Source organism: Vidua macroura, chromosome 5 (assembly GCF_024509145.1).
Source record: "Vidua macroura isolate BioBank_ID:100142 chromosome 5, ASM2450914v1, whole genome shotgun sequence".
NCBI lineage: Eukaryota > Metazoa > Chordata > Aves > Passeriformes > Viduidae > Vidua > Vidua macroura.
Window position 1 is genome coordinate 7452153 of NC_071575.1, and position 22911 is coordinate 7475063.

The 22911-nt window shown below is 42.3% G+C and overlaps 1 protein-coding gene and 1 long non-coding RNA gene across 2 annotated transcripts in view; one reads left to right on the top strand and one right to left on the bottom strand.

Moving 5' to 3' along the window:
• Positions 1–14069, bottom strand: part of ANO2 (anoctamin 2) — a 138094-nt gene extending 124025 nt beyond the window's left edge. Inside the window, exons 1-2 of the mRNA XM_053977572.1 lie at positions 13988–14069; positions 12065–12472 (exon numbers count right to left, since the gene is read on the bottom strand). Of these exons, the coding sequence (XP_053833547.1) occupies positions 12065–12472; positions 13988–14017 (438 nt within the window). The 5' untranslated portion in view covers positions 14018–14069. The remainder of the gene's footprint in view (positions 1–12064; positions 12473–13987) is intronic.
• LOC128807300 (uncharacterized) lies at positions 12300–22625 on the top strand. Its single transcript, XR_008437110.1, has 3 exons — positions 12300–12361; positions 21991–22124; positions 22362–22625. It is a non-coding gene; the product is annotated as an uncharacterized LOC128807300 (long non-coding RNA).
• The last annotated feature ends 286 nt before the right edge of the window (positions 22626–22911 follow it).

The window sequence follows — 22911 nt, forward strand, 5'->3', positions numbered from 1 at the left end:
AGACTGTTAACTAAATATTTGCAACATGTGTTAGCTCTTTTCAAATATTTATAGCGATGGTTTACAAAAAAAAATGCAGCTATTTGCAATGTTCCTTCTGGACTAAAAGCACAAACACACACAGGTTTGTATAACTCTGGAAGTCTAAAAAATGTCTTAAATCCACATGTTAGTATAGATATAGATAGCTATATATATATATATATCTATATATATATCTATATAGATATATAGCTATCTATATAGCTATCTATATCTATATACACACAATTATTTATAATCAAATTAGAAACCCCTGCTTGAACATTGCCCTTCCAGGGAAACTGCTCTGGTGTTCAAAGCTTCTCCTCCTGCCCCCACCAAAGAATAAACACAATTTGGGCTTTTTACATTTCCATTTCCACTCCAGCACTCTTTGCCTGCCTGGAATTAATATATCAATATATCAACATCTAATCATGATTCATTTGTCCAACCCAGGCTTCTGGAGAAAAATAATACCAAATTCATGGTGGTAATGCACCTCTTGCCACCGACTGAACAAAACAGGTTGTTAAGCAATATTTAATAACTAAGAAATTCTACATCATTTAATAGGCATTTATATGTAATTAAAAGTTTTATACTTTCTAAAAAAGTGATCTATAATAAATACAGCTGTCAATGTTACGGGCAAGTGGCAGAATAACGACACAAATTTCTTGGAAGGAAGGAAAGCTGAAGATTTACTTCAACTGTGTGCAGGTAAAAGAAAAACATTTTTAGAACAGAAGCTGTGCCAGACATTCTGCCAAGGGAAAACTTTCAATTTTTCATTCTCATTCCCCTTCAGACAAACACTTTCACACATTTGTTGTCCACAGCAGCTGTGGCTGTGCCATCCCTGGAAGTTTTCCAAGCCAGGTTGGATGGGGCTCTGAGCGACCTGGGATAGTGAAAGGTGTCCCTGCCCATGGCAGGGGGGGTTGAATGAGGTGGTATTGAAGGTCCCTTCCAACCCAAACCATCCTGGGATTGTAGGATTTGAAAACCCATTTTCCAGTGAAACAACTTAGCATTCACAGAGTTGTCACCTCTACTTTTCAGCTCTGTTCTGTTCAACAACAAAGGAGATGAAAACAGGAAAACAGAAGTGAAAGAAACCCAGATAGGATGCCAGGGAACACAGGAACTGTGTCCTGTGCCCAAAAATACCTTCAGTCTCATGATAGTTTTTGGCTAGTTAAGCTTGATTCCTGTCTCTGCCCTCATCTATTTAACATTATTCTAAATTTATAAACAGTTACTCCTTCTAAAAGGCATTTCACAGCAGTTTTGGCATTGACACGGAGAAAGACACAGGTATGAGTCAGGTCAGACTTCACTCCAGGAACTGCAGGAGGTAACAGCAGCTCCTCAAGCTCCTGTCATTCCTTTGAACAGGCAGCTGAGAGTCAGGATGAAATTTGCTCTTCAAAGGCACCTACCCCTTTATACTGATTATACAAAAACATATCTGAATACAGGCACCTGGATATGGAGAGTATCAGGCAATAGGTGTTTACCTTGTCCTGCTAGAACTTGAAAGAGCCCTTAGGTCTGTACTAAGAGAATGCCAGCAGGTCAGGGGTGATCCTGCCCCTCTGCCCAGCCCTGGGCACATCTGCAGAGCTGTGTCCAGCTCTGGGCTCCTCAGCACAGCAGGGCCATGGAGCTCCTGGAGCGGGGCCAGCGGAGGCTGCGGAGATGATTTAGGGCCTGGAGCATCTCTGGCAGGGAAAGGCTGAGGGAGCTGGGGCTGTCCAGCCTCGAGAGGAGCCCCAGCTGAGAGGGGCCCTCAGGCCTGGGTGTCCCTGTGTGCAGGGAGGGCTCCGAGCAGGGCCCAGGCTCTGCTCCGGGGGCCCAGCAATGGCACCAGAGGAACGGGCAGGGACTGATCCCAGGAGGTTCCACCTGGGCAGGAGGCAGAACTTCTTCCCTGGGCAGTGACCAGGCACTGAACAGATTGTCCAGAGAGGGTGTGGAGTCTCCTCACTGGGGATATCCCAGACCCCTCTGGACACAATCCCGTCTCCTGTGCTCTGGGATGGCCCTGCTGGAGCAGGGAGATGGGACTGGTGACCCACTGTGGTCCCTCCCAGCCTGAGCCATCCTGGGATTCTGATTCTGCCTCTTTCATTTCTTCCACTTTCCCATCTGGTTTCAGGGGTCCAGGTAGCAGGAGGATGCCCACTGCCTCAATTCCTGGATTCAGCTTACAGCTTTTGATGTATAATCCCGTGGCTACGCTTTTTATTGTGGTTTTAATTACACTGGAGTGTTCTGTAATTATATGCCAATTATTATCTTTGATAATTAGCACTGACATGTACAAGTGAAGGAATACATTTTAGAGCTACCTATTAGTCTTTCATGGTACTTAAAGTTCTACAACATTAACAGAATTTGTTTTACATTCTGGTGATTTTTGAATATTTTTATAAAATAATGGAAGGGAGAATTGCTAGAACCACAGTACATGACTACAGAATTGCTATACTGGTATCAGGAGGGTTACCAATCACTATATAATAAAACTACAGCTACTTTTAAATACTAAAAGGAGCTGTCTTTAGTAACATCATCTAGCAAGTCACCTGATATGGGGGGTTTGTTCTGATAGAGAGTCTGAGCATTATGAAGAGATGGAAATTAAGAAGAATTTACTGCTGGATCTTGGTAAAAGTATTGTTTGTGCTGACTTTTGTGTGAAGAGACTTGCCAGCTGGTTGCCAGATGTGACAAAACATCCCTAAACCAACAAATACTTTCCAGGAGAGTCACTTGTGAACTGTGGCTCCCAGGTGAAACAACCCGGGGTCCCTTGTGGTGCAAGCTGTGTCTTAGGTCGTCATTGTGGTGCTCTCAGGTGCCTCCTGCAACACATCAGCTGAAAAGTAAAGCAATGAGCAAACTTAATGAGCAAACTTTGGTGCCTCACTGAAGCTGAACTTGGCCAGCTTTGGGTGAGCAGTTTCCTAAGGACAGCTTTGAAATAAAGGAGAGAATAGGAGAGGAAGGAAATTTTGCACAGAAGTTGTTGAGAGAGAAGTAGTTGTGAAGTATGAAATCTGCATGTCCAGCTGTCCCAGGTGTGGATTTTCTCAGTTGAGAAGATCACAGACCATGGGAATAATCTAAGTTGAAAGGGACTTACAGGAGTCATCAAAATGTCTTGGATGTTGTGACTTCATGTGGACCTGCAAACGATGGCAGCTGATGAGCAGCAGGGAAGGGTGAAGGGCTGACTTCACACCAACCAAAGAAAGACACAGTGGCACCAAGAAGTGGCAGGATTTCCAAGATTTTGAACGTGAATAGTGGAGGGGTCTTTTCAAGAAAACACAAAGTAATTTCCCCTTAGTAATCAGAACAGGTCACAGCATACAGGATAAGGAGAAAGAGCTTCGTGGACAGAAATGGAGCAGCCTGTGGTGGCCAGGCAAGCAGCCCTGCAGGAGACTGGAGTGAAGGGACAGAGGGAAATATGCAGAAGCCAGAGGCAGGTGAGCAGGTCAAGCACTGGTGAGGTGAAGCAGGTACCACTCATTGACCTGTGAAAGCTGAGCAGTGCCACTGCAGGCAGAGAGTAAACATGATCCAGTGAACTCACAGGGACCTGCGACAAGCAGGGAGGCTTGCCAGGGCTGTGAGGAACCACAGTGGGTTGGCTGCACTGTAAGAGCCTGAAAGTACCCCTAATTTAACAAAAAAGCATGGTATGAAATTTCCTAGATCCCACTAACCAAAATGTGTATATTGAAAGGGTGGAAGAGCCTTCCAGTGACCTTCCTTAGAGACATAATCTTTAGGACATTACTTTTGTCTTGATGACCTAACAGGGCTCAGTGGCGGCTGAACATCTGCACATCTTCAGAGACAAGCAAAGAATGATCAGTCAAAGCCTGCAAAATGAAGTATGGAATATGAGAGTTGGAAAAAGTACAGGAACACCAGTGGTTTCTAAGACGGGCAAACTTACAAATGAGTGAGGATAATGGGAATGAGGCAAGCAACGGATAGAAACAATGACATTAAATCCAGAAAAATTAAAACTTGAAAACCCCGTGACTTAGAGGACATGCATGGAGTTGAAACTTTCAAAGCATTAGGAAACCCAAGTCATCTTTCACACTCTGTAACCAGTTTCAACAGGAACACATTCAGGACTTTGAGTGACTTGAGGAAAAAGTCCTAAGTAGAGGATGGGCAGCGATATCCTTCCCCATTTTGAAGTGATTAAGGAAAAATTACAGTAGTTTGAACTAACACTTTGGAGGTGCCAGCATGGAGTTCCACTTAAGTATTTGCAAGATCTTAAATATATATATTATATATCTCTGAAACGTTAATTTTTTATTGTATTACTGAGCTTAGTGAACATGTAGACAAAGGCTGGAAAGAAATTCTCCATCTCCCAACTGGGACATGACTAAGGCAAGTGCAAGTGGGCTCCTCTGGAAGAGAAGGATGCTGGTATTTTTCCAGAGTACTGCGTTAGCTCCAGCCTGTGGAAAGCAATCACCACCTCTACATTTCCGGGAAAATGCTCCTAATGGTGCTTTTATTTTTTTTTTTTTTTTCCTGAAAAGGTTGCTGTTGCCACCAAAAAAAAAAAAAAAAATTAGTCCACATAGCTGTTCAGTAATTTTCCCACTCTAGCTACAAGTAACTCATTCTCTCCCAAATATATTTTGTGTATTTATTTTACCAGGAGACATCTTATGAAACTCCAAGATCATCTACCAAACTCCACCTCTAGGATTTCCTTAAAAGTACAGTGTATGGGTGTCAATCCTTTTAGTGATTTTATAATGCTTTAAAATTATTACAGAATCCAGGAATTGAAGGGAGAAGCCAGCAGAGAACCAATTAGTTAATTCCTAGATGGCAGAGCTTAAAGAAAACATATCCATTATCAACATATACAAACAAACAGAAAAAGCCCCCCAAAGAAACAACAAATAAAAATCCATGCACCTGTTCAAAAGAAATAATTTTGTCCAAACATTTGGTTTCAGGGATGAAATCATTACATTAATGCTGACTTGGAATAACCAGACAGAAATTGCAGAATATTACAGAATGCAGCACAGTATTACATAAACCAAGATCTAACATGACTTTTTCTTTGGCCTGTTACTGTGAGCACATACCTGTACACAAAAGAGGTTGAATAGAGGGCACACATTTATCAGCACTGTGTACCAAGGAGAAAACCCACCCAGAAGGGTAAATTTTCCATGCTGTGCATGGGGATTTAGCCACCAAACTCTCATTAATGCTAATGAGAGCCATGCAGCCCAATGCCACTCTGCTATTTTTTTTTTTCCTTGTAGTTCAATTTAGGACGAAATAATGGCTGACCTGGAACCACTGAATGACAGAAGCAACTCTGTGATACAGTTTTGACTGATTTGCCTTGTCCTATGACTTAGTAGACCTTGCAATGACTAGGAAAGACACTTTGAATACAATCTGATAACAACTGGTGGTTTGTACATCACAATTCCCTCTTTTTTTTTCAGGATGTAGCCAAGTTAATGTATCTTTCCCTCTGTGACAGCTTCCCCCCACTAAATCTGTGCTCATCCACAGGAACTAGCACTAAGTTGTTGGAACTCTGCTCCTACCACCTAGAACTTAGGTTTGCAAAGGATTTAAGAAACAGTTTGAGCTGAAGAGGGTGTTCTGATTACTAAGGGGAAATTACTTTGTTTTTTCTTGAAAAAAGCCCTCCACTGTTCATGTTGAAAATCTTGAATCCAGTTTGCACTCCAAAATGCCTCCCTGTCAAGTGCAATATAACATTTGAAAGTGTACACAATGTAAAATGTCTTGGGACATTTCTTCCTTACATGGGATCATTCCTTTCCTACAGTGTCTCACTTCCTGGAAGAATATTACTTGCCTGTCTGAGCATAATGTCATGATAAACATGACATTATAGCAACTCAGATTTGGGCAGAATGACACACACAGCCATTAGAGTAACCAGTAAAGCAAGATGAGCTCAAAATGTACAAGAATCCCACAACCCTGAGTCATTATTTGCATTACCTTTCCCTGGATGTGCCAAAAGATAGCAAATTCCACCCCCTCACTCCCCACACATACAAACAGTTGAGGTTTTATTTTCCCATAAGATAGTCCCGTCCTGCAAGGACTAATTTCCACTGTCAGATATCCCCCAGCCTGCAGATATTCCCTGCTAGAATCCATTTCTGAATCTGAGAAGGCAGAATGACACCTTATGGAATGCCTTTTCATTTGTCTCATTGCAGAAGGAAAAAAAAAAAAAGAGAGAAAAGAAAAGAAGAGAAAGAGGGGCACTGTCTCAGCTCAGATCCTTTATATCTACAACATAAACCAGTACATAAATGAATATATATATGTATAAAAGCAACATATTGAAAACAGGGAACACTTATCTACAGTGCTACATCTGCTCCAAAGCAGAATTATTCTCAGTGGCTCTGATTTAGGCAAATGATTTTTCATGAGGTGTGAATTCATGGCTAACCAGCAATGCCTCTAAAAAAAATAGTGATATCACAGAACAATTACCAGCAGAAATTCAGTAGTGAACACTCCTTTGGCACCGGAGATACCTGCAGGACTGCTTGCTGCTAGAGACAAAGTAAGCAGTGGCCTGGGGACAGAAAAGCAAAGAAAGTCCTATTTTCCTTACAAAAGAAACCCTGAAATTCAGGATTTTTGTTTTGCTGTGACAAAGAATAGGTCAGGGTGCATTAGGCATTGCAGGTGGGGCAGTCCTCACCCAGCACCTCACCCCAATAACAGCAGCATGACCACTGTCATTTAATAGCTCAGAAAAGCAACAAATCCCAGGGCCAAATTCCCCAAACTGTCTCATATTTTACTACTTCATTTTCATGAAGCTTCTATTCAAGCTGCACTGGCCTAAATGCCTTGGAGAAATTATCACTATGCAGCCTCCAAGTCTCCTCTGCAGGCACCGTGGCAGCATCACATCCCTCAGGGCTTTATGTGTCACCCTTCAAACCCTCCCCAGGGATTTAATTTACACATTAAAACTTCTGCTGCAAACGAGAGCGCTGATAATTAAAATATGTTTTCAGGGACTCGTCTGTGAACAGGTCAAGCAGCTGATTTTGTTACTATGCATGCCCTATCCTGCAAGTGTCCATCCCCCAGCAGAGATGTATGAGCCATTCCCTGTGGGCTTCACATCTGCCAGGCAGTTTGTAGGAATTGAAGTAGTTCTCCCAGAAGGTGACAGAACTCGGCACAGGACACAGAGAAAAGAAAACAGAAATTCATGAGGCTATTGGCCCAAATCCATTGTAAATATCACCAACATATACAGCCCTATTCTATCTTCATCTAAAATTCAGGATATGGATGACTCCATTTCCCAATCTGCAGACAATTTACCATTTTACATTTACCACTGCTTACCCAAGAGCTTTATAAATGTTATTGAGAAAACATAGATGATTTTTGTACACCTTTTCAATTTTCTCTACATCTCTTGGAAGCCTTTTTGACTAAGGTACCTCGTAGCTGAGCACCAAGAATCTGGATGGTAATTAAAATACACAGAGTCTGTCTGCCCATTCATTTATTCACGCCACAACACAGTCATTAAAAAAAACCCAGGATTCATAATATGGATTTTGAGCTTTGACAGCACAGCCATTCTACTTAGCCACCTTTTATTACAGATCATTATTTTACTGCTGATTTAATCACACCTAAATCCTATGGGGTTACTTCAAAACCCTGTCTAAAACAGAGACATAATTTCCTCTTAAATAGTTAATCAACTTGTCAATATTTTCATTATGTTCACTTCACTACCACTGCAAACCTTGCCTTGCCTGTTCAACTCTAATTTTATAAGAGCTGTGTATTACATTTCAGCCCCATATAAGTAACATACAGGAGCAGAACATGTTTTAGCTAATTAATGCTTCTGTAACCAGAGTCGCTGAAAAATATGCATCAAATATTTATATAATTGGCTCCCTAAAGAAGTAATGCCTCGTTCTGAGTGCTGAGAGACTGAAATACAAAGTCCAAAGACCTAGAGCACAAAAGACCCCAGTCTTTTTCCAATGCTCCATTACTCTCTATCCTCCTTGGCTTCAGGAGGCATTCATTAACATAAAATTCATTAACAGGATAAAGGTCTAGGACTCATATTAAATTTCCATATCCTTTTAAAATTAATGTTAGCTACTATTAGGCTTTCCTATGCACTTTGGATAAATGAATATTTTGAGGCAATTAAATGTCCCTACTGAGCGCCTGCAAGGTGTTTCACATGTACTAAGGGCATGAGATGTTTTCCTGGGAGTATCCACAGAGCACATTGATAGATTTTGGGGAAAAAAAACATATTTTTTTTCTTTTTTCTTGCTTTTAAATGCTAATGAACTGAGCAATATACATGACATCATTTTGGCTATGCTTTGACATTAGCAGCGGACAGGAGAGAGGCCTTCTCCCACTGACAAATAGGAAGCACCTGAGTGCAACAAAACAGTGCATTTTAACCCTATGAATAAAATCTATGGCAGCATTATAAGCTTTTATTTGACTCGGGCTGAGGAGGTGTTGGGAGGTTTGTTTGGCTGGTTGGGTTTTTAAGTTTACGTGGATTTTTCTTCACAAAAATTCAAAAATATGCCTTGCAATATCAAGCAGAAAAATCCAATCACAGCCTCCATCATTAGTAATATTAATATCAGCATTGAGGACCTTAAGGACTTCCTTTCCCCTCAAGTGTAATGTAATCAAGGGAGTTTAGTGAGACATTTTGGAAACAATACTAGCTCAAAAATTGAGGTCAGATGAGCTTCTTGGAGGATAATTTACACTTTGTTTTAGAATTGTCACCATCTTCCCCTTGAAATAATATTTCCTCTCCCAACTGCTACTTAGCAAAGTACATTTCACTTCCAATGTGCTCAAAAATGAACCAGCTTTGTCAGAATGCCAAGGCACATTTCCAATGTCTTCTTATTCCATACCTATTATGCCTTACCATACAGAATACTAATTGAAAATGGTGTGTGTTGCATTTGCAGTCATTAAAGCAACAGTAAAATTCAAATTTAAGGGAATGACTGGTTTCACATTAGGTGAAACACAATTATCAGTTTCCCCAGGAACAAATAACAAACAAACAGAAACAAAACAAAACAAAGAAAAACAAAGCAACAATCAAGGTAAAGGGAAATTTTAAAAAAAGAAAAAAGAAAACAAACCAGGAAGATTGTATTAAGAGAAATGTCTTCTCTGGAAGACAGCAATAAAAAATTATAGAAAGTTATTTGGAAGTTGAAAATGTAGTCCAAAATTCCTTAATTCACAAATAATAACTGGGTGAATTGAGATAGTCCATAGTCTTGCCTATTTTCCACAAATTCAAAAACAGCAATATGCCTCTCTCTATTATACATCTTCATGTTTTTCTTGTCCTCCTCTTTTACACATTTGACAATATAAGTGAGAAAGGTATTTATCCCTAGTTATCAAATATTTAACAATCACAATCATGCCATATGTTAGCAAACATATTAACATCAGGGAAATTCCCACTTTTCCAAAAAAAGATAGCTGCAGGAATAAAGATTTTTAAATTGTTGCAACTCTGTCTTGCGTTCCTAGAGATGAACTTCCTGATGTTTAAAAGGTTTCAGCCAACAAAACCAGCTTCTGGAAGAACTCTCATGTCCCTACTCCCATGTGAGGTTGGTAGACTCAAACCATTCCACAATTCTTTGATTCAGGACATCCCATCTTTCTTAAATTGGTGGATTTTCTTGCAAAACCATAGGAAGATGATGTAACACAGAGAAACCAGGCATGCTCTAAACCAAGGGTCCAAAAGTGGAATCCCTCTAATATTTACCTTTGCAGCCAGATCAGACTTATCTCAAAACCTGGTCCAGAGTAATATTAGAGAATATATCTCAACTTGCAATAGTATTATATTAAAAAAATCCGTTTCTTATATTAGCACTGAAACAATCAACAACAAACGAAAAAACCTCCACCAAACAAACATTCAGTTCAGCATAATCCACTGGAAATGTAGCAGTTGAAAGTCCACTGTGATATACAAAAATACAAATGCTGCTTGAAGGCTGTTCTCAGTTTAATGAATTTATAGACATATATTTTTTCCCAGGACTAAAAGCAGAAGTTTTTGCCATATCAGCTCAACACACATATAAGGACACATATAATCCACATATAAGGACAGCTGTGCTTTTCACATGTGCCTACTCAGCATTTTCTAGGAAATCCACAGCAGGAAAAATGACAGAACCTTCAGCATGTTCCTGCAGGAGTTAACTAACAGAAGAAAAAAATCAGTTAAGTGAGGAAAAGGAAGTAAAAGTCACAGGTCATGGGCAGGGAAGAAAAAGATAAGGCGTAGTCCTTCCAGCCTCTTCCAGTTTCCCAGGAGATTCTGAAAGGGAAAACTCTTTCCTCTTTTGACTAGACAGGTTGTGTGTTGGGGAAGGACAGGAGGAGGGGTGGGGGACAGGAGTAACTCCATACATGCACAGTTAGAGAAGTGATGGAATAGCTTTTTTTGTAATTTTCAAAATCAATTCATTTTTTCCATAAAAGAACTGATGAACAATTTCCTGTGAACGTCCCAATTCATTTACAAAAACATTTTTCTCTTCATAGTGAAGACTGTGACAAAAAGGTGTTTTTTGATCAACACTTTATGGCATCATTTATCACTTTGTATATTATTTAAGAGCATGTGTCATCACTTGGAAGGAGGCCAAAACAGAATTTTTATCCAGCTGGACTTAGGGTAAATAATGAGTCAAATAATCAAATCCAAATCTCCTCCTTGACTTTTTGGGTTCTGATGAAATTCAGAACTGAAAGGGGTCTCCAAAAACAGCTGTTCTCCTGGGATTTATGCAATTTGGTTATAAAAATCATAGCAGTAAGATGGTCATGTACTGAACCATAACCCCAGTGCACAGCATAAAAGAATCAGGATCTGAGATCGCTTTTTTCTGCTCAGTGCAAGGATGACTCAGCCAGGTTGTGCAGTGAAATACAACCCAGAGCCACCTGCAACTCAGAAAATTAAGCAAGGAAAATGTTAAGAGTCAAAAGACTTTTCTATTTCTTTCCACTCCTGCTGATGATTTAATATGCATACACTATGCCAAGCCAGTCAGTCTCAAAATTTCTGATTCAGTCTGTGATTTGCTCCATGTTTTGAAAGTGTTGACTGGTTGCACTGGAAGCAGCACGAGCTCTGAGTTCTCAGCACATACAAAAAGGTGCTCTAAATCTCTCAAATTTGGTGTCAAGAACAACAGAGTACCTAAAACCAGAACCCAGCAGGGATTTTCCTTTATTGTATATAAATATATATACATATATAATGTGCTTTCAAAGGGGCACAGAGGGATAGCACAGATCTCAGTGCAGCAACATGAGATTTAGAATACCTGTGCTCATGACTGACTGGCAACAGCCAAGTAAAATAACCACAGCTCCCAGCTGATGTGAGCATAGCATCACACACATGGGAGAATAAAAACATCATAGGCTGGGACCTTCTCCTGTCAAAGCATAGGAGCTACTCATTTTGGGGGTGGAATGGACACAAAACTTACATATGGCTGAGAAGAAAGCTGCGAGTCACACTGAAAATATTGTGAGGAAATACGAAATGCCTTAGCAGTGTTCCAGCAAATTACTTAAGAGATACTTTCTTAGTTTTATCAATGTTTAAGTTGTTGAGGGTTTTTTTGGTAAGAAAAGTGTCTGCTGTATGCCATAAGAACATTTTGATAAAGAAATACGTTTTCACCTGAAGTAAGATTGAAATTGCTACTCAACACTACGTTAAACAGCAACCACCATGTCTTTCTCAGGCAGAAAGAACCAAGCAACACAAACACCCCCTGGCCACCTTCTTAGCTTCACACCGTATTTTGGGCATCCAAAGTGCCCATTATCCATCGGGACACCTGATGCCATGTATGAGGTGCAAGTCTCCCCCTCTTACCTCAGGGTCTTTCTCGATCTCCAGCCCCGCTTCCAGCAGGTTGTGTTCGTACTCCTCCCGCTGCAGCCGCCTCTCCTCCTCCAGGGTGTCCAGCGGGCTGAGCTCCACCACCTCCAGGCCGGGCAGCCCCGGCCACTCCTGCAGGGCACGCTGGCCATCGTCCTGCTGCTGCTGCTGGGGCTCAGCACGGCCCTTCCCGGTGTCTCCATTTGAAACCAGGGCCACGGAGGCGGATCTGCACCTCGGCTCCGGGGAGGCTGCACCGGGCACGTGCTGGGCCAGGCGTCTGCGGTAGTGGTAGGCCAAGACGTAGTCGACCTTCCTCTTGCTGTCCCTGAAGTGCAGGCCACTCAGGGAGGCCTTGTCCCTCACCCCTGCCTGGGTCCCTTCCACGTAGTTGTTGATAATCTGGGAGAGAAACATGGGGGGTCACACAGACAAGAAAGCCAAAAAGCCCAAGTAGGTGTGGGGGGGGGGTCTAGCTGCACACGAGCACATGAAGCCACTAAGAACCCAGGTATGACCTACAAATACTAATTTTGCACACCAGCCTCACTTCATTCCTCCTCTGACCATAAACTAAACATAGATTAATTTAGTTTATCTCAGCACGTGGGATTCCTGCGGAAGAGCAGGTACCGAGGCACACCCCAGCTCTGTCGCCCTGTTGTGCACGTGCACACACCAAGGGGAGAGGACACCCCTCTTTTGAAAGGGGACAGAGAAGTCAGAATAAGGACCACCACATTACAGGCCATGTGCCATGTGCTGTGGAGCAAAGCAGGCAGGGAAGGGAAGCAAAAACAGTGTTGGAAGGGAAGAAATCAATCTTAGCCAGAATAAGAGAAATATCTTTAATGTGGCTCAAGGTCCAGAAGGGCTAGTCTGGACAGAAACACTTTCGAAAATACCAGGGATTAGAAAGGATATGTCCCATGAATGGCTAGCCATGCTAGCTTTTGTTTTAACATATGAAAAGATTGTGTGACTAACCAGTAACACTGCAAAAGGGAATCCATGGCTAAAATCCTTCAAACCATCCATGTTGCATCCAGTCAGCCCCTCAGACCATCCGTGCTTCATCATCACCCTCTCACAACCCTTCTGGGATGCAGCTCCAGCAGTAATCCTGCCATCACTCCCCAGCCTGGATGGGAATTCTGTAGCATTCATGTGGAAGCCTGACACTGAGGCATTCAATTGTACTTCGCACTCATTAAAGGCAGCCCATGACTTTTCCAAACTGTTTGCAGCCACCATTTCCAGCACAATGCTGCAGTGTAAAACCCTTTAGAGAAATCTCTAGAGTGTTATTCACTGGAGTGACACCAGCCCTCCAGTGATGGGGGGAAATATAAAAGCAAGGGTCAACCTGATCCAAAGAAATCATCCTATAACCTAATTCCAAATATTTATGGTTCCCATAGGTGACTGTACAAGTAAAATCTTGACAGGTACCAGTCAAAGGTTTCTCTCTTTTTCTCCCCTTCCTTACATGTGCTGGTAGTGCTGAATGCAAAGTTAACCACTTGCTGTATGACAATTATCTTGTTTGTTAAAACAACACAAATTTATGAATGTGCTTACTATTATATTCATCAACACCACCAGATTCTTCTTTTTCATTGTTTTGCTTCACTTACTCTCCCACAAAGTAGCTTTCAGTCGTCATGTCACTAAATAAATCTTGGGTTTATATGTATGCTACATCCTTCATCCTTTCACAAAATTACCACTGAGTAATCTGTTCTGCACATCACACTTAGCACACTCTTCAAGTCTAAAGCATATATACAGTCCCTTTAGGCACATCCAAAATTACACTCAGCACTACATCCTGGCAGAATATAAAACTGCTTTTGAGACATCATTTTATTGCAATTCCCCATTACCCAATTAGATACATTTTCATGTATTACTCACAGGCAGCCCATGCAAACTCTCCAGATCCATCTCTGCCCCAGCAAGGGAAAACCTGTGGCAGATTTCTAGTGTCCCTCCTAGAGAGTTTCAGGCTATACAGCCCAGAAGGAATGATGTCACCACAGCAGGTCACTGGCACAAGGAAATGCATTTGCTGGCTCTAGAGAAGATGAGCTCTGAGCATCCTCTCCTCCCTTACTGGAGAGTGTGGGGCAGAAAATAGAAGCACAAACAAGAAGCAGGAGAGGGAACGAGGAGGTCGTAGAATGTGAAATTCACTCCAAGGTTTTCCTGTTTGTTACTGTGTGGAGCCACCTGCCACGTCCCAGCCACCTGAGAGGGCACCATAGCAACACTTGGGGTTGCTGGAGTTACACAGGAGATGAGGAGAGTCAACAGTGACTCCCTCTCCGTGGACTCTTTTCCTCACTCTTGGCAGCGAGGTGCCATCCCCATAATTATGAGTGTCCAATTCACAGAAAACTAATCAAAATTCCCACAGATTTCACTAAAGATATTTCCTGCCCCTAAATTTGCACTGCTTGCCTTACCATGTGACATTCTGGCACAAGAAGACTTTTTAGGGAAGAACACAAAAAGTCACAATTTCAAAAATGCCTCTGAAGGAACTATCAAGATCTTTCCTCCTCTCTCACAGCCACTGTAAAAGTCAGAAACAGTGATGTAAATTACCAGCTTAGGTCCTGCTTTCACTGCTTCTTGATGTTTCCAAGGCAAGAAACCATCACACCAAGGAATAAGAAAATGGGAAGGTAGGATCAGCATTTCACAATGATTTTGTTCTAGTGGTCTGATAGCAAATATATCACTACAAATACATCCCAAATGTGCGTCCTCTAATGACAGCTCTCCTCTGAACACTACAGCCACACCACACTTCCACTGGGAATCAATCCAATCCCACTAACACCTTGTCACAGCTGGCTTAGGGTTGACACAGGCACACCCAATTTAGTGATCAACCTGCAGATTTTTTCTGCCACTGGGGTTAATAGCAACTCCCTCCATTCCTGCTCTGAAGGATTTTAGCTAAAGTAAACAATCCAGAAATTTTGGTGAGATTACTACTGCAGAAATTAATTATTGCTGTACACAGAGACAACTGAACCACCTGAGGCTGTGGTATCACTTTCCTCATAAAGATTCTTCTCCCTGTTCTGATTTAACCAACACACAGGAGAGTGCACCCTGCTCTTCTCACTCTGCTTCAAGCCTCTTCATAATCTTAAATGCACTTGAGCTAGGTTAATGAACATGAAACCCTACTTACAGAACTTCTGTAGGACACCACTGATGCCTCAAGAGCTCCATTGGTCCCACTTCTGTGCCAGGAAGTCCGGTTCTGAGGAACAGTGAGGTACTTGCTGTTGTAGGCTGAAAAAGAGTCCCTTGCTGATTTTGCTGTCTTCCGTCCATTGAGAGTTGGGTGTGAGGAGGGTAGAGCAAAGTCTGAGAAGGAGAGATAAATACATAAAGCAGGTTTTGTACAGGTGGTTCCCTAATGGAATGGGGAAGACTGCAGTCAGTAGACACTATTCATTTCTACTGGTGTGAACAGATCCAGTGGCATCAGGCAGAGGTACAAGCTTGTGGATCATGGTCATTCTCCATAAAGAAAGCTTTACACATGAAATGCTCATCAAGTGTATCTAAGATTATACCTACATGCTCTGGTCTTAGGGGGTAATGTCTGGAATTTTTAGACATGCTTCCTATCTCTTGTGTTTGACAAATTACATAGTCACAGTGCAGAATAATGGAGGGTCTGGAGGGGATGGAAATCATCACAGAATCACAAACTGCCCTGGGTTGGAAGAGACCTGAAAGATAATCTCATTTCTATTCCCACTGCCATAGGCAGGAACACCTTCCACTAGCCCAGGCTGCTCAGAGCCACATCCAACCTGGCCTTGGACACTGCCAGGGATGAGGCAGCCCCAGCTTCTCTGGGCAACCTATGCCAGGGCTTCTCCACCCTCACAGGGAAGAATTTCTTCCCAATATCCAATCTAAACCTGCTGTCTGTCAGTGTGAAGCCATTCCCCCTTGTCCTGTCACTCCAGGCCCTTGTCAAGAGTCTCTTTCCATCTTTCCTGTGGGCTCCCTTCAGGCACTGCAAGGCCACAATGAGGTCAGCCTTTTCTTTTCCAGGCTGAACAATCCCAATTATCTCAGTCTTTCTTCACAGCAGAGCTGCTCCATCCCTCTGATCCTCTTGGAGGCCTCCTCGCTCCAACAGGTCAATTCCATACAGGCAGTAGCACGGTGAAAAATGCTGATAAAAACCAGTGGATACAGAAACTGTTTCGACACACAAATGTTTCATACTCTTTCCCCCTCTAGTGGTGCCACAGCTGAAACAGGGTTGACTGACCATACTCTCATTCTCTTGGAGAAGCTCTTAGAGGGAAAAACCATGTCTTGGTCCTTCCAGCATTAGTGTTTTATACTCAGGAGAAGACATCCTGTACACATCTGCCCACATGGTCAGCACCATCACCACTACAGAGAAAATGCACCACTACCTCTGTCAAGTCAGGACTTTTCTCCAGGTAGAAGAAATAACAGCTCCCATCTGTCCAGGGAGACACCACATCCATTGTCTACTGCTAAAGTCTGGAGCTTGTATTTCCCCCTCATTTAGCTGAGACTCTTCTATCCCCTATATTCAGACTGAAACTGCCTCCCCACCACCACGTTCTCAGAGAGGAGACAGTAGAATGCTAAAGAAGGAGGGGGTCTGAACCCTAAATGTTATAATTATTCTTATATTTCCTGTCAATACCAGATTAGGGTCCAGCAGCACTTGAACAGTCCAGCAGATTGACTCACCAGTCTTCCCTGTCTGATCTCCTGAACATACTCATGCTTGGTTCACTTTAATGAAGCACATAATGATGCCATGAGGGAAACTCCAAGAAAAATAATTAATAAGGGAAGGTTTCATTCCCAAAGACCACACACAATGTTTCTCCAGTATTTTCAGACCGAGTCTGGGATATCTCACAAGACCTTTACACAGTCAATTAAAGACCTCTTTTTCTTTCCAGTCCTTTTAACTAGGCCTAGGGAAAAAGCTGCAGTTCATTTATAACATGATTTCATCTCCATTATGCTTCCCAACCTCCAGAAACTGTCACGAACCTGAGATTAACACTGGTAAACTGGTGAGGTAGTCAGGGACTCCCAGTCAGAACAAGTTTTTTGATGGAAATGCAATTGCCATATCTGTATCTGGAGGACTTTTGTTCTCCCAAAAGCTTTTCAACTTCCCAATTTAGACCGATTGAACCAAAATGTTTTGTTTTGCATGCATTCCACATTTGACAGTTCCTGCCTGGTACAGTAGTGCCTCAGGGGCTTCTGCTTCAGATGCAGCCTGACCTCATTCCACCCTGTAAGCCTTTATGACATCTGGCCTTACATGTTCTCATTCTGTAAATATTCTGGAGGAATTAGTATCAATAGAAACAAGCTGTGTGCGTGTGTGTATGTATGTGAATATATATAAAAATTTTAAATATGCACACATGAGTAGCTTTAGTGTATATTTACATATATTTATATGTATCTTCACAGAACAGCAGTACAGGGAATCTTGACTTCAACTTGGAAAGCAAATGTTCAGGAACTACACTTATTCTACAAAAACGGCTGGGGAGCCATCCCTCCAGTCAAACCCCATCAGGTTGTAAACAGCTTCCAAGAACAAGGCACCCCCAGGACAGAGATCAGTGACCAGCTCCAGTTCCAATTCACAGCAGTCACCACCTGCTCACTCAGCCTCTCTACACTCCTTTGCCTCACCTTTTTACAAACTTAAGGGTTGACCACATGTGCAGCAATTCATCCACTATTTCTGTTCCGAGGTCCTTGTCCAAAGTGCCACCATGAAGAAATTGCACAGACTGCCAAAAGTGGAAGGACTGAGAGGGAGTGTTGAAGGACCACTGCTTGTGAAAGAGGCAGTAAAGGAGTCTGCCTAATTAGGAGCTCTGTATTAAACAGCCAATTAACTGAGCTGAGTGGTCCAGATGATCAGATTATCACAGCACAGCTACTTGCAGAATATGCTGCAAGTGGTTTGGTCATCCAGGGCACAGACAGGGAACTGTTTTCATTTATCTTCCTCTCTTTTCAGATAAGTATCAGAAAGGATCTGCATTTCTGAAAGACACCACAGTTAGAAGAATGCTCCTCTGCAATGCTGTTCAAAACGTCTGCAATTTAGGAGCATTGTTTGGTAAACTCCAACCCCCAAGTAGGGATGAAAAAAACCTACTTGAACTTACTGTTTCCTTGTAGCTTTACTCAAACATCTTTTTCAAAGGACATATAGATATGGAAAGATGTAGCATGGTTGTACATGTGCTCTTTAGGTTCTCAGTAAATAATGACTTTTCAGCTCTGAATGTAGATGAAGAAGCTCAGCTCGTGCCAAAATTACTTCTTGTGCACATTTCCACCAAACTCAACTATAGCAAAGCATGATTTCCTCCACTGTGTCTTCAAAAGCACCATTTCAGTGCCTTTTAAGAATATATAGGAATTAGACAGACAAGGCTATTTGGGTTGTCTCTAATGCCATCTAATTTGCAGCCTGTGTGTTCAGGGCTCACACAGTACCTCTTGGACTGCAGGTGAAAAGGGCAAAAAAACAAACCTTGACTAATGCTGAACTAATCCAGACAGCCTGGGTGCATCTGCCCGTCTGAACCCCATGCCAACACTCAGTTTGAAATATCCTGAGCCTCCAGGACACCCAGCAGAAGAATGTCTTGGGTAGGACTCAGTATCTCAGTTGTATTTCTCTACATTTGGCTGTACATATCACAGACATCTTTTGCCTTCCCACCTCCAAATATGATTAGAGAAGAAATACTCTTTATAAAGAGAACCATCCGATTCTGAGTTTAGTTACGGGACTGATATTAATAGAAGCAGTTAAGCAGCAGGGGACTAAATACGTAAATAGTTCTTGAACCATTCCAAAGAGAGAAATACCAGATAGCTAAAATTTAAAGGTCAGATTCTATCCTATTATTCAAATAAGGAGTTTGAAGGTCACAGCAGAGATACAGCCCCAGAAACAATGAGATAACATGGAAATAACCACAGAGCTTTTGACTGTGACAGCAAAAGAACAGTGACTCAACATCAGCGCTGAAAGTTATTCTAAACTCGTACACTGGGAACTCCAGAATGAAGGTTTTATGCACTGAGCAGATTTGCTCCTTTTGTATGGGAATTGAGAGCTCAGGGCTGCCCATTTTCTCTTAGAAAAGGATATTGCTCACTCCCCACAGTTGCACTGCAATAAGGCAAATGCAGGGAGAAACAGAAGACCAGCACAAGGCATTTGCCTAGTGATCATCTTTTCCATATGGATCACAACGCTGACCCACAGCTGCACTTCTGAGGCTTCAGGAGAAGTGAACTCTGTGTGTTTTATCTCTGAGCTCTCTGTAACTGGGCTGCAGATTTCTCTTTTTTTTTTTTTTTCCCTAAAAAAAGACAGAGAAGTCCTTCCAAAGTACTCATTTCTTTGTTCTCCACCCCATCTTGGCCTATCATTCTTCATAGGCAGCAATAAGAATGAAACAGAGAATAAACTTACCAGGCATGTGTGTTTCCATGCTGCCTGGAGGTTTGGCTGGAAATTGCGTCAGTGCTAAAATAGGATGTGGCTATGCCGTGCACAATCTGCTTCTGCACTGGCTTAAGGAGGGAGCAGCACCAGCGGCTATTTCCATCCTGCCTTGATCCTGCTTTAAGCAAACCACAAACTGAAGCTAATTAGCGAGACCTTCTGGTTTGGTGATTACCATCATGGAGGGAAGAGAAGGAGAAAGACCAAACTCCCATGACCTGAGAGGCCGTGGCAATTTTCTGCTAGAACTTCAGCACCTTGTCTTCTTGCTCCATAACGCCTCAAGAAACAAGGTATCAACAGGCATATTTTGTCCTGAAGGCAGTGGAGAAGGAAAAAGGCTAATGCAGAACCAGGGCTCTACAGCAGAGCCAGCTCTGTCCAAAGAATCAGCATTCGAGGATCAGATTGTCTCGGAAGTGGTTTCTGTGGGGAAGAGTGTCTTTATATCTACAGAGCTTCACAGTGCTTCCAGGTAGGAGGTAAGTGCAGAAAGCTTTTTATAAGGCTCTGTTTCAAGTACTCAAGTTACTTCAGTGCCTGGATGCACTGTCATTTCTGCATGAAATATTCAGGGGATTATCTTGTAATCAACTGTCTAATCAGAACAGGTGATGGATCCTGCTTAGCCTTCAACCTTGCAATTTAAGCAACGTTTAGGGAAGAAAAGTTGTTGACGACCAATGCTATCTGAGAAAGGACTCTTATTTGCTATTGATAACTGGAGAGAGATGTAACTAATTCAAGTCCAAATCTTTTTTTCTTTAAGCCTGTTTATGACACTATGATGGTTTCTCTAGTGTAACAGGGACAAATGGATTTATTCAATACCTGAATAAGGTCCAGTGGGTCTATGAGCTTGTGAATCAGGATCGTGCACTGTGTCATGGCTGGCAAGGGTAGAAGTTGTCTCTATCACAGAGAGATGTGCTGATGCACCCTGGTTGTGCTATCAAACCTGCTGAGTACATCAAGGGAGCAATGCAGCTGTTGTTTCCCAAAATTTGGGCAGGTTGATGTAAAATTTTCCCAGCAAGACTAAGAAATTTATATGGGGTTTTAAATTCATTAAATCCCCCCAGTCTTCTTGGTCCCTACTTTGAAATGGCATTTCTTATCTTCTAACCAATATATCAACAGGTATCAAATACCTTGTCCTTTTTACCCTGCTAATATCTTTTGTTACTTTCAGAACTTCTTTCAGAAGTTTTAAAAACAATTATTCTGTTTCCTAGACAGGGAACAAATCTCCTGCTTTCTACACCTATCACAGGGAGAGGGAAATGAAAATTTTCTGAAAGTTTTGCTGTTTTCCATCCACAATCTGTGCTGCTCCAACTAAGCTCAAAACCAGGAAGGCAAATCCTGGCAAATTCTGGAATAGTATAGGAATGTAGAGCCAGGTCCTGCTGGGATCCCTGTGGACTTACAGCTCTGCCTGTGCAGGTTCCAATTACCAGCTTCCATAAGCCATAAGGATGGGTGTGTTACAGGTAATACACTTAGCTCAGGTAATAAATAATATACACAGCAATATGAGAGGAAGCAACATCCAACTGCTTAGAATGGAAGTAGTCTATTTTTAAGACTTTCCAACAGAGAAAATCATATCTTGGGCATCACTGTCTTTCCTGAGGTACCTGGGTATGGTGTTAATTGATAATGCAGAGCTGTGACAAATAATCCCAATATACCTGATCGTGTTTCACCTGCTGTAGAGAAGTGGTGCTTGCAAGTCTGAAAATTTAGCAGAGAGATTAGATGTTTTGAATTATTAAGGAGTTATATAAGACTCCTCCCCAAATCCATTCAGCATTCCTGTAAATCTATCCTATGGCACACTCAACAATCCAGCTGGTGCTCTGAAGTGATGGGATGTGCTCCTAATCATTGGTGGAAAGGTAAAGGCCAAGGTAGTTCAAACCCATCAAGGCTCACAAACAATATGTATGACTCGTGAAACAACATTCCTCAAAGTCTGGCTTCTGCTGGAGAATGCCAAAGGAGCAGCCGGATGTAGAGTACTGTGTGATGTGCTGGCACACTTGATCGTAGGCAGGACTGTGCTCTTCACTCCTGCCAGGGAGGAATGCTGCTGAAAGTATTGGAATTGCACGAATTGCAGCTGCCTGTGTGAAAGGCAATGAAACCTGCACAGAGCAGGTCCAAGCCCACTGGCTCCTCAGGCAAAAGTCAGACAGCTCTTTTGGGGCAGACTCCCTGAAAAAGTTTGATTCTCGTGCCAGCAAGTCAAAGTCAGAAATGTATTTACCTCCTCAGCCTATGAAAGAAGATGGTATAACATTCCCTTCTGCTCTTTCTTCCCTGCCAGTCTGTTTCCACAACAGGATTTTCAAGGAAGATCCTTCTGGCCGTGCTCATGACGGGGGTTTGGAATACACAGGTAGTAGCCAGGCCTGAGTTACAACATCTAGACCACACCAAAGTCCCCAGAAAGTAAAGCCAGTAAGTGCTCTTCTCATGGGCTGCATTGCACTGACTCATACAATTAATTATCTAATTAGAAGACCTGTCTGCAGCCACGAAGCCTTAGGCTGCAATCCCATCAGCTTTCACGAGCTAAGAAGGGTCAGTCTGGGTGAGGGCACAGGTTGAAACAAAGGGACATCCCAGCCATGGTAAGTGGAAGAGAATAACATTTGCCTTTTACTCCCTTCTTTCTGCTCCTCTCTGATGTTGCAGGTTGCTATTCCAGGAATTGCTGATCTTCAGCTTCAGATGAACTGTTGACTACCTGGGTGACCCAAATCCATCTGTCAGGGAGCTTAATATCTAGACGCAGCTACAGGAAGGAACTGGTGTGTGGGTGGAGGTAAATTGGTGAGAAATCTACTGCAGCAAGTGGGGCTGGTGCCAATTAAAACTGGGTTTCTCTCTCTGGTGTTACTGTGGCCTGTAGCAGAAGACACAGATGCATGGAAGGTCTGCACTTCTATCACTGTGCAGCAATAAAGGGTGTCTTGAAAGAATAATAAAAACAAAAAGGGCTCACAATTCAGAGTGTGTTAAATCCACAAATGACTGGCAAGAGAGAAGCAGCAGGGATCTGCCTGGTCCCTCTAAAAAAGGAATACAACTTACCTTGTTAGTTGAAAGCACAGGAGTTTTTGTTTGTTCCCAAAGGGAGCTTTCCTTGCAGACTGGGAGAGGCTTTGACCCATTTGATCATGTCCAAGTGCCATTCATTATTTTAAAATTGTTAGATAAACAAGAAGCTTGAATAATTTTTGTC